The 12,868-nt window shown below is 39.6% G+C and overlaps 1 protein-coding gene across 27 annotated transcripts in view; it reads left to right on the top strand.

Annotated features, from left to right (window-relative positions):
* METTL8 (methyltransferase 8, tRNA N3-cytidine) overlaps positions 1-12,868 on the top strand; it is an 87,996-nt gene that overhangs the window by 58,995 nt on the left and 16,133 nt on the right. For all 27 annotated transcript variants that reach the window (XM_005671965.4, XM_084999497.1, XM_005671963.4 and 24 more), the window contains one exon: positions 1,965-2,056. In XM_005671965.4, coding sequence (XP_005672022.1) covers positions 1,965-2,056 — 92 coding nt within the window. The remainder of the gene's footprint in view (positions 1-1,964; positions 2,057-12,868) is intronic.

The raw sequence follows: 12,868 nt of genomic DNA, 5'->3' as shown, positions 1-12,868 counted from the left end.
CGGTACAGTGGAAGATCTGTTCTGTAGGGGCCTAGGGTATAATATTCTCCTTACTTAGCAGTTAAGAAAATGAAGCAACATAAAAAACAATGTAAGGAAGTTAAAACAATTTAAGAAATAACTCAATCTATTAAATACTCAGGAAGAGGCAAGTTAAACTAACAGTTTAAAACAAATGCTCAAAGCTAAAAACCACATTCACTGTCTTTGTCTCAGAGCTTGATTTTTTTTACAGAGAAATGGACTGTTCTATTTTCCTTCTTATATTTTGTAGAAATTTATAGATGAGAAACTTGTCCCCAGTCTTAATAATACCGTTTTTTCAATAAATGGTTTATTATCTTTAATGTCATAAGTGTCACATGATGATTAATATCCTCTCTATATTTATATGTACAGAATTAAAATGTAGTTACCAGCTCCAAATTATGTATTTGATTGCTCATATATATTAAAGTAAGTCAAAGTAAGAATTTGTTCTCATGTCATTTATTACAGCAAGTGACAAAGCTGTTTAGTGATTACTTGGGTTGTAAATAACTGCATTTTATTTGAAATAATGGTAGTTAAAATTTCATCTGTGAAACTCTGATTTTTGCATTACGATATACGTTTCCTAGGAATTTCAATATACCAGTTTTCATCCTTCTTAAAAGAAAAAATTTCTCATCTTTCAGTGGTATATTTATAGCCAGGTTATTGGAATATACCCTTTCATATCTGATTGAATAAACATGACTTAAAATAGTAGCAAGCTTATTATCATTCCACCCAAAGCAACTCCTTGTTCTGTCATTGTTACCCTCATTTTCCTTCATACTTAGTTTTAAGACTTTGGAATTATTCTTGACTTATTCTTCTCCCCCGAACGTCTAGTTAATCTCTAGGTCATAACTACTGTTTTCTTTCATAGTGTGTCTCCCTCCACTCTGCGCTTCTGTGTTCCATTGCTACTAGCTTTGTCTAGGACTCATTGCTCCTAGGCCACTGCAACAGACTTGAATTTTGGGCATGCAGTTTCTTTATTGTTTAGAAAAATGGTTTTCTCCAGGAAACTACATCATTCACTTACAGTTTTACTTATTAGAAAAAAAAGAAATGCAGACTTTATAAAAACAAAACCTTGGAGTTCCCTTCATGGCTCAGTGCTTAACGAACCCGACTAGGATCCCTGAGGATGTGGGTTCAATTCCCGGCCTGGCTCAGTGGGTTGGGGATCTGGCGTTGCGGTGAGATATGGTGTAGGTTGCAGACATGGCTCAGATCTGGTGTTGCTGTGGCTGTGGCGTAGGCTGGCAGCTACAGCTCCAATTTGACCCCTAGCCTGGGAACTTCCATATGCCTCGTGCTAAAAAAAAAAAAAACCTTTTATTGTATAAAGATGTTTCTTCTATTCCAAGAAATTTTGGTAGCAGAAAATAATATCCTTTCATATAGAGTAAATTCGGAAAATGAAAACACATGTAGAAAGTGCCGGATCCTAGAAAGATGACCTTACAAGCTATATCAAATAGTCTATCATTTAAATATAAATGAATTCATATACAGAAATTAAGGCAGCTAATAAGAAAAGTGTAAAAGGAGTATTAAAAAACTATCAAAGAGTGCCCTGTTCATAAATTAACAAAAAGGTAAATAAATTTAGCATTAGTGTGAAATAGCAAACCATGCCAGCACCCAAATAAATGTACACCATGGTCCTCCTGGAGCATAACTTTAGCAATCATTTCCCAGAAGTGGCTGGGGCTTGCAACAAAACAAGCTTTAAACAGAACCGTAGGAGTTCCAGGGTTGTACCAGCACCATCTGAAGGAACATCCGACAGAGTATATTTATTTGAGATGGAATTTGTTTGTATCATTTGTCTTTGTTGTATCTAAAATAAAAGACGTATCCCTTGTCACTCTTTTTCTGCCTTTTTCAGTTATAAAGCATGTTTTATAATCTTCATTTTTTTTTGAAAGGGATCACATGCAGTGGTCAAAAGAAGAAGAAGCAGCAGCCAGAAAAAAAGTGGAGGAAAACTCAGCTGTTCGTGTCCTTTTAGAAGAGCAAGGTAGGCAACTGCATGTTGTCGCACCTGGAGCCTGGCTTTTCTGTTTGACCTTCCACTGATTCAGTTCGCAACTTTCTCTTTTCTTTCTGCTTGTGTGACTACTTTGGAGGGTTTCTAGCTCCTCCCTGTGCTAATCTACTTGTTCCTTTGGGAGAATTCCCAGTTATTGCAGTGTAGTGGGACCAAAGTTAATTAAATAAATTCACCCTAGACTTGCTCTTTCAATAGTCATATTATTGCTTTCTCTGGGAGATACATAAGGGTGGCATTTCAAACAAGATATGAAGACACACTTTTTTTTTTTTTTTTTTTTTGCTATTTGGTTTTGGTTTTTTGGCTATATCCAGCACGTGGAAGTTCCTGGGCCAGGAATCAAACCTGTGCCACAGCAGCAACCCAAGCTGCTGCAGTGACAACACTGGATCCTAATCCATTGTGTCACAGGAGAACTCCAAAACATAATTTAAAATTTTTCTCTCTTGCTATGCATCTTTTAGTATGCTGTTAGACATTTCACCTACTAGGATCATTCAACCAATTCAGAAACTTTGAGCTGAGAGGATAAAGTCATATCAAAATGTCGCTGGTCTTTTAGGATGAATGTAAAGTTTCCATATGGATTTGAGGTTCTTTTTTTGGAGGCCTTTGCTACTTAGAGTTTAATTTGGGTAAAGCTTTGCCAGCCTTCAAAAAATGGCTTCTGGGAGTTCCCATCGTGTCTCAGTGGTTAACAAATCCGACTAGGAATCATGAGGTTTTGGGTTCCATCTCTGGCCTCACTCAGTGGGTTAAGGATCCGGTGTTGCCGTGAGCTGTGGTGTAGGTCGCAGACAGCTCGGATCCTGCGTTGCTGTGGCTGTGGTGTAGGCTGGTGGCTACAGCTCCGATTGGACCCCTAGCCTGGGAACCTCCATATGCCTCGGGTGTGGCCCTAAAAGGACAAAAGACCCAAAAAAGGGGGGGAAGGGACTTCTAAAAAATTGGTCTGTGCTACATTCACAAAACCAGAAAACAATAAGTGTGCATGAAGAGGTGAAGAAATGGAATCCTTATGCACTCTCAGTGTAATTATAAAAGGGTATACACTCTCTATTGAAAGCAGTATGGAATTTCCTCCAAAAATTAAAAATGGAACTACCGTAGGATGTAGCAGTTCCACCTCTGAATATACAACCAGAAGAATCAAAAGGGTCTTGAAGACATATTTATATTTGCACACCAATGTTCATAGCAACAACTTTCACAATAGGCAAAAGGTGGAAGCAACCTAAATGTCCAACATAACTTGATAAACAAAATGTGGTCTGTTGGGATTCCTGTTGTGGCTCAGCACATTAAGAACCCAACACCGGAGTTCCCGTCATGGCGTGGTACAGTGGTTAACGAATCTGACTAGGAACCATGAGGTTGCAGGTTTGATCCCTGGCCTTGCTCAGTGGGTTAAGGATCTGGCGTTGCCATGAGCTGTGGTGTAGGTCACAGACGTGGCTCACATCTGGCATTGGTATAGGCTGGTTGCTACAGCTCCGATTGGACCCCTAGTCTGGGAACCTCCATAAGCCGTGGGAGCAGCCCTAGAAAAGGCACAAAGTCGAAAAAAAAAAAAAAAAATGAACCTGACACCGTGTCTGTGGGGGTACAGATTTGATCCCTGGCCTCGCTCAGTAAGTTAAGGGTCTGGTATTGCTACAAGCTGTGGTGTAAGTTGCAGAAGTGGGCTCAGATCCGGCGTGGCTGTGGCTGTGATGGCAGCTGCAGGTGGCAGCTGCAGCTCCAATTCAACCCCTAGCCTGCGAACTTCCATATGCCTCAGTTGTGGCTGTAAAAACAAAAACAAAAAACAAAACATGGTCTATTAATATGGAATTTTATTCAACCGTAAAAAGAAATGGAATCCCTGTCCCATGCTGTAATTTGAGTGAACCTTGAGGACATTATGTTAAGGAAATAAGCCAGTCAAAAAAGGCAAATTCTGTGATTCCACTTACATGAGGTACCTAAAGTAGTCAGATTCATAGAAACAGAAAGCAGAATGGTGGTTAACAAAGGCTGAGGGGTGGAGGAAACACAGAGTTGTTATTTAATGGGTAGAGTTTTGGATTTGCAGGATGAAAAAGTTCCGGACATCTGTTTCTCAACAATGTAAATATACTTTAACTCTACTGGACTGTTCATTTAAAAATGGTTAAGATGGTAAATTTTATGTTATGTGGTTTTTACCACAATTTTTTTTAAAAAGCACACTGAAAAAAATTTGACCTCTGTCCTTGTCACTGCGTAGCTGGGAACCCACAGACAGTTGGCCCAACCCCTCCACTCTCTAGAGAGGATTTTCTACCTTATTTTTCTTAAATGATTTCTCCTTAAAAAACAGTGTATTGAGGTTCCAGACACACAGAAATTAACACAACTCATAAACTAGTTCTCACAAAACTCAGTGAATTTTCCCAATACCCACATGAAGAAATAGAATATTATCAGTAACCCAGAAACTTCACCATGCTTCGTTTCTATTATTTTCCCAAACCCCTAAAATTCCACAAAGAGCAACCACTATTCTGACTCCTAATGCCATAGATTAGTTTTGCCAGAACACTTGGTCCTGGTCATCATCATTTCTCTCTCTCTTTCCTTTTTTTTTTCCCACCTCCCCTTTGGTTGCGCCTGCAGCATAAAGAAATTCCCAGGCCAGGTATCAAACCCACACCACAGCAGTGACAACACCGTATCCTTAACCCCCTGAGCCATCAGGGAACTTCCATCATCATTTCTCAATCACTCTTGTAGCAATATCAGTGTGCCTGTTAAAACAAGAGGCAGCAAACTATGGCTAGGGGCCAAATCCAGCCCACTGCCTGTTTTTATAAATAAAGTTTTATTGGAACACATGCTCACTTGCTAACATTGCCTGTGGCTGCTTTTGAGCTATATAGAGTTGAATAGTTGCAGCAGAGACCTTATGTAGCCCACACAGACTACTTACTATCTGGCCCTTGACAGAAAAAATTTGCCAACCCATGAAATAGAATTTTGTTTCCAGATTGATCAGCTGTCCTGAAACTCCCCAGGGAAAGATGTTCGCATTCTTCTGTGCAAGCCAAGCATAGTGAAAATCACTAATCCCACTGGTAGTTAACTGTTGTTCGGGTGACTTTCGTCTACAATTGAAGCTAAAGTCTGAAGCAAAGGTAGCTGTTGAAACAGCTAATGAGACAGCCCTCCTTAGCTGCCCTTACCCAGTGAAGTGGGCACTGTGGCCCTGTCTTATCTTCTGGCATCATCTGTTGTCCCTCAGAACTCGTTTTCCTTCTTTACCCTAAGCATGAATGTGTCCTGGAGGATGGACAGGAAAGAAGAGCACCTGATCCACAGTGGAACCATTCTATTTTTATGAGCTCCAGCCATGCACTCCCAGAGTGGGATGTGGCCAGGGAGTGTTGGGGTTGGATTTGAGAGTGCATACCAGTGGCAGTTCTGCTTACAAATCAGCCAACATTGCATTCCTTTGCAGGAACTCTGTCACACTATTTCCGAGGAAGTATAATTTTGCTTCTTTGCCAGCAGCTGCACAGACATATTTTCCACATTACTCAAGCTTCTGCTAGTGGCCACCTGGATGTGACAGAGTCAGGCCTAAAGAGAATTAAAAGATATCAGTCATCTTAATTCTTTTCCAGGAAGTTAAAAATTATCCACAGTGTATTTCCTGAGAATATGAAAAACCCAGGATTTTTTTGTCCATACTCTTTTGAATATTTCTATTTAGAACATAAATAGATGAGCAGTGCTGATAATGTTCCCTTTAAGTGCTCTTGTACATGGCTGCCTATTTTGGCCTATTTATGTTAACAATGAACTTGAGTGAAGCTAATGAGAAGGTTATTTTCAGGCCTTGGAAACCACAGTAAAGGAAAAATGACAGTTCCCACAGAACCATAATGTGACTGAAATAGAAAGGTGGTGACTGGCCTCTTTCTATAGAAGCAGGAAAAGCAGGCTGGAGAGGACTGAGGATATTGCTTTGAAGCATTTGGTTTGCTTATTAGCATGTCCAGTCCCTTTCTGATCAAGCCTTCTGGCTGCCTTGGAGACACAGAACAAAAGAGTCCATTTCAGAATGACTCAGAGGGATCAAGGCTTCTGCTGGGTCCCCTCTGCGTCCCGCCTTAACACTGCTCAGTGCAGTGGACTTCATACATGCCGTGCATGTTGGAGAACGGCTGCTCCAAGGAGAGGACCACACGACGAGGATGCTGTTTCCTCACCCTTAAGCAAAGTTGCACAGAGCAGCAACTGAGGCTGCCGTGAGGGTGGCAAAGAAAGCAAACTTGTGTCCTCAGGAACTATGTTGAGTAACAGGACATTACAGTGAGAGCACACATCTACCCACCCCCCCAGTCCAATGTCTGCCAGGGATGATCAGCCTGCTAGTCTGCAGAAGCCCTAGGTGAGACTTCTAATTTGATACTTAACATCTCTGATGAATATGGGTCAGGGTGAATAGATGCACTTAAAAGCTCTACTCCCAGACATTGTGAAAACCCAGAGGAAGCTCTGACCCGTTTCTTCTCCCAGTGCTCCTGTTAACTACCATCTCTTCTTATCCAGCAGGGTCCTAAGTCTTTGCAAGAGCCAGTTTCGTCCATCGTAGTATTCCAGTTGGAGATTAGTATACGGCATTACCACTGTTCATTGATTTTGTCTTCCTTATTTTAGTGCCGCTGGGAGGAAATACAGGTTGTTCTTCCAGGCTGGCCAGCTCTCTGGCACATTTCTTTTGGTCTCTGTGTGTGTCAGTCTCTCCTGTCACTCCCATTTCCCATTTCTCACCTATTGTCTCAGCTGTTGGTGAGAACTGAAGTCAGGAAACACCCTCACAATTCTGAAAATAAGAACCTATCCATCACAAATGAGACAGTCTTTTGCTGTACAATGGTTGACATTTCAATCTGTGATTAAAATGTATAGCATCCAAGCTCTGATTAGCAATATTTCTTTCAATTAGATGCCCAGATTAATGATTTTTAATTCCACATTTCCTTTGGGTAATTTATTTTAAATTTTATAATAGCTCAGGTTTCTTTTTAGAGCAGATTAATGCAGAGACATGAGAAAGATATATTTGGCAGTTTTTGAGTTAACATGATTATATTTTATAATTTCCTAAAAACATCTCCAGTGTGTTATATCTCAGCTGGTTACTTAGCAAATGTAATGGGTTTCTAAAACTTAATAACAGCTGCTATGTTTGCTTTAAAATACTGTTGTAAATAACCATCTACCTAGATTGAGTTACCTATGTCAAGGGGAATAGTAAGAGAATCCATCCCACTATACCTTCCTTTGTGGGTACTTCACCATTTGAGGGTGTCCTGTGTGAAAAAACAAAACAGAGAGTAGCTAAGTGTTTTGTGTGCTGATAAGTTTAGGGCAGTTGATTATAGGTCAGCTTTGGTTGTTTAAAATTTCATACAGTGCTCTTAGAAATATACTTTAAATTTCATAACTTCAAGAGTTTTCTTTTATTAGACAGTGTCATGTGGAAATTTCCAACTTTGAGAGCTCAGGTATTTGTGTAACTGATGTGCAGAAATGACTTTAAATTGCCTTTTGTTACATTGCAACTTAGAATAAATTTTCATAATTCATATTAATCATATCATAGATGTCAGAGATATAAATGGTTTAATTCAATTTCTAAGTTGTGATATTCAGTGTGATTCAGGGTGAGTTCTGAATATTTAAGTATGGTTACTGTGTCATATTCCGTCTTCCCCTCAGCAGTATTGAATTTAATAAATAAATAAATGAGAAGTTGCTTCATTTGTCTGTGTGTGAACAAATCACTACATCCGTTTTACTGCCGTTGAGCAGTTAACTCTGAATTGGCAAACTAGGAAAGGAAAAAGGAAAAAATGCTCCTCCAGGAAAAATTCATCATTAATATACCTGTTTAGAAAATCAGTTGGACAAGAGAAAACAGAGCAGATTTCTCCACACTATACTCTTTTATCATTATAATGGCCTGCACTTGAGATGAGTGAACAGCAGGTTTAAACTCAGTTTTTCACTCATGGTCAGGAAAGTCACTCTTTCAGTTTCCCTGTTATCACAAATACTCTTGCAGTTCAGGAAATTAAATCATGCTAGAGGTGTTTACCTTGTCTCATAACCATAATCATGAGTTTGTTTGAGCTTCCATGGAGTCTCAGAAGCTGTTACATTTTACTGGGAAGTGTGGAGTTGCCAGCATTAATTGAAGGTGCTGCTGAAAGCACAACTTTAAAAAGAAAGACAAAACAAAGTTCCAGTCCCTTAGCCTTTATCCCAGCCCATCCTGTTTTGTTTGTTTTGTTGCTGTCCCACAAACCCAGCTATTTGCATAGAGCATTGTATGTTCCCATTGCTTGTCATAATTTCATCCTACAACCTTGCATAGTTTATATTTTATATAACACAAATCGGGTTTAATTCATTCTGTATTTCTTTTCTTTTTTTTTTTTTGCCTTTTCTAGGGCCGCTCCCATAGCATGTGGAGGTTCCCAGGCTAGGGGTCAAATTGGAGCTGTAGCTGCCGGCCTACGCCAGAGCCACAGCAACGCGGGATCCGAGCCACAGCCACGTCTGCAACCTACACCACAGCTCAAGGCAATGCCGGATCCTTAACCCACTGAGCAAGGCCAGGGATCTAACCCAAAACTTCATGGTTCCTAGTCGGATTCGTTAACCACTGAGCCACGACGGGAATTCTTCATTCTGTATTTCTGATCTGTTTTTTATGTAGGTCCACTCCAGTCAGCATTATTTTTACTATTTGTTTATACTAATTATAAGTCACACTAAGGTGGTAATTTCAACTTGATGCTTCATAACGAGAGGAAAAGATAGAATTAGGAAAACAGTATTTTCAGAGGTATTTTGGAGGGGGTTAATCTTGGTTTTTGTCCTAGGAAGGCAATATAGTATAATAGTTAAGAGCATGAAGTCAGAAAGACTTGGTTCAAGTCCTGGCTCTGCTGGATGACCTTGGGCAAATTTTTTATCCTCTCTGACCGTGAACTTCTTTGTCTGTAAATCAAAATAATATGTCTATCTGAGAGGTATTATTAGGACTGAATGGGAAAAAGTAAAGCATTGGACATGCCTGGCACAAAATAAACACTTAGTGCATGCTATTGTTATTTTTAATGCTGCTGTTGTTGGTATAATGATTTATGGACTTGTTTGGTTTTTTTCCCTCCTAATTCCTGAGTGGGAAATACTTGAAAAAGACTTGAAAGTGTGTATACTCGCGGACCTTGACTGTTGTCTCCTAATAGTAATCAGGTCCTTTTTAAAGATTGGACAGCCTAGGGTTGAATTTAGGTGCTTGATATATTTGGTATCTGAACCAGATCCCAGTCACCTCACTGCAGATTCATTTTCTTTATGAACTGTAGAAATTAAAACAGTAGTAGAGGCTCATTTTTATGATAGTAATCTGATCCAAGATTTTGCAGTTTGTAGAACTGATAATGTTTAATGTTCATAAATTCACGGGATTTAATATGAAAGTACATAGACTTTTTAGAGCTTGAACATAGAGATACTCTAATTCAACTACCCCATCAAATGAAGAAGCTCTTCAGGCAAGTAGAATGAAGAATTCAACCCTGATTCTTTATCTTTGTGTAAGATATAGCCAAAGCTTTGCAAAAGACAGACCTCAAAATTGTCAAATTGTCACCATCACTGCAGGTTTTCATCTGATTGTTACAAATGACAATAAAATAAATTTTAGATTTGCAATCACTGTATAGACCGTTCTGTGTGGCTGTTTTCTCTCAATATTATTATTCTTTTAGTTGCTATGTAAGATTACTCTTGTTTTGACATGCATGGTTCACTTGGTCATTCCTATGTTGTTGGCTGTTTGAGTTATTTCCACTTTTTCTTATTATAAATAGCACTGTTATGAACATCTTTCCTTTCAAGTTACTCCCCTGCTGTTGTTCCTACTGTCTATCCCTCCTTCCCCTCCATTAATTCTTAGGGGAATATTTCCACAAAATCATCAAGGTATAGTATTACTTTCTAGTTACTGATAGTTAGGTTCAAACTCACTTCACAAGTAGCTTAGTATTGGAAACTCAGATAATAGAGATTTGACTAAATATAGGTCTTCTTAGGTGGTTGCTTTTTATTAAGCAGAAAAATCTTTTACCACCGTAGAGTAAGTTACAAATAGAGTTTTTAAAAGTAAAAGGAAGATGAGAAGGTATAAGAAGACCTTGGGGAAACTTGACAGTTTCCTAATTCCTCCTGAGTCAGAATGTGGTTTTGTTTTCTTACATAGTATATCAGGTACACTCCAATTTTTTAAAGTAGAGATAGAACTATATTAAAGATAGACAATATTTTTAGATTACCAAAAATAGGCTTCCTCCCATTAGGGCAGATGTGAGCGTGTTTTGTTCTTCAGCATCACATAATTCTTTTGTTACAAAAATATACTTTCATTTCTCAGACTTTAAATGCAGATGGGAGTTTCTGTCTTTATAGTGGTCCTGCTGCCAGATACAGTTCAGCCTGGATGGGAAGGAAGTCTTGCGGCCACATGGGTGGAGGTCCATGATACAAGGCCATAAAGATTAAAGTGGAAAGAAAGAGAAAACTACAAGGGCTTCAGGATGGGGTTCTCTAACAGAGATGAACTGCTTATTCTGAGGGGTAGGGGCTTCTTTAAAATTATGAAAGAAACGAGACTATTGGTTTCAGTTGTGGTTTATATTTGGAATAAATAGTAATTTCACATGGATCAAAATTCAAATGAAAATTCTTCCTCAAACCCTGGTACCCAGTCACTCAGTTCCACTCTTTAGAGGCAACCTGTATTAGTAATTATGTGACTATCCTTTCAGAAGTATTCTGTCCATATACCAGCAAATATGTGTATATACATACATACATGACTGTTTTTATGTGAATGTCCACGCATATATTCTTTTTCTTTTTGTTCTAACAAATGGTTGCATCATATACATAATGTTTTACACTTTGCTTTCTCACCTAACATTAAGTCTTAGAAACTACGCTATATCAATGGAAGTTTTGTTTTTGCTTTTGTTTTCTTGAAGGCACTTTAAAAACATCCTGTGTCAAGTTTGGGATTAGCATATGCACACTGTAGTATATGGAACTATGGTATAGCGCAGGGAACTCTACCCAGCATTCTGTGATAATCTATGTGGCAAAAGAATCTGAAAAAGAATGGATATGTGTATATGTATATGTATAACTGAATCACTTTGTTGTACAGCAGAAATGATCACAACATTGTAAATAAACTATATTTCAATAAAACTTAAAAAAATGTCCTGTGCCTACACTGGGTGAAAGTTTTTTTTTGTTTTTTTTTATCTTTCTGCCATTTTCTTGGGCCGCTCTTGCGGCATATGGAGGTTCCCAGGCTAGGGGTCAAATTGGAGCTGTAGCTGCTGGCCTGCACCAGAGCCAGAGCAACGTGGGATCTGAGCCGCATCTGCAACCTACACCACAGCTCAAGGCAACACCAGATCCTTAACCCACTGAGCAAGGGCAGGGATTGAACCCGCAACCTCATGGTTCCTAGTCGGATTCGTTAACCACTGAGCCACGACAGGAACTGCTGGGTGAAAGTAATTCTTAACCCAGGGATTAGGCCTGGTATATATTAGTATCCAGTAAATGTTTGTTGAATGAATGAGTGAGAGAGTGAGTGAATTAATGATTTTATTAATTTAAGCTAGAGATAGAAAGAGGCAGAAAGCTAAGAACTACTTGAAGTTCTGATACTGTGGACCTAACCCTGATGGTGGGACCCAGGGTAATCTAAGGGATGACATCACAAAATGCATATCTTTTTAAAAAATGCATTAGAAATTCTCTTCAGGCTTCATACTAGAAAGTGTCAGTAAGAAGAGATGCCTCTGGAGGTGAGGGAAGAATGGAGTTATGGGGATGGCCCCTAGATTTCAGGAGTCAGGATACGTGGTCCTGGTTCTGTTGTGACAGGGCTCCAGGACCTGGAACAAGTGGGCTCATCTCTTTGTGCTGTCCTTTCTTCAGATATGAAACAAGAGTGTTGGAATAGATTATATCAGTGGGCTATTCTAACTCTAAGATTGTGTCATTTATCTATCTATTTATTAATTTATAGGGCTGCACCAGCAGCATATGTAAGTTCCTAGGCTAGGGCTCCAGTTGGAGCTGCAGCTACCAGCCCACGCCACAGCCACAGCAATGCCAGATCCAAGCTGACCCTGCGACCTACACCACAGCTCACACTGTAGCCTTAACGCACAAAGCAGGGCCAGGGATCGAATCTGCATCCTCACAGATACTAGTCAGGTTCATTACCACTGAACCACAATGGGAACTCCTCTAAGATTATGTCATTTATAATTCCAGTTTCGTGTCTGCTTACCAGTTTGCACAGGCATTTGTCATGTTGAAACTGCATTTACAGAGACAAAAAAGATGAGGTATCCTTTGTCTAAGGCAATAAAAAGCCTTGGGGATTACTGATAAAATTTGATTATTGGAGTTCCCGTCGTGGCTCAGTGTTTAACGAACCCAACCAGGAACCATGAGGTTGCAGGTTTGATCCCTGGCCTCGCTCAGTGGGTTAAGGATCTGGCGTTGCCCTGAGCTGTGATGTAGGTCGCAGATGCGGCTTGGATCCTGTGTTGCTGTGGCTGTGGCATAGGCCAGCAGCTACAGCTCCGATTCAGCCCCTAGCCTGGGAATCTCTATATGCTGTGGGTGTGGCCCTAGAAAAGATAGACGACAAAA

The sequence above is a fragment of the Sus scrofa genome, chromosome 15 (assembly GCF_054392235.1).
Source record: "Sus scrofa isolate SSC_HxYL_T2T_F1_AM1 chromosome 15, Sscrofa_HxYL_maternal_Yorkshire_Landrace_v2.0, whole genome shotgun sequence".
Lineage (NCBI taxonomy): Eukaryota > Metazoa > Chordata > Mammalia > Artiodactyla > Suidae > Sus > Sus scrofa.
Note: the sequence above shows the minus strand (reverse complement) of the source record. Positions and strands in the feature narration are given on the sequence as shown.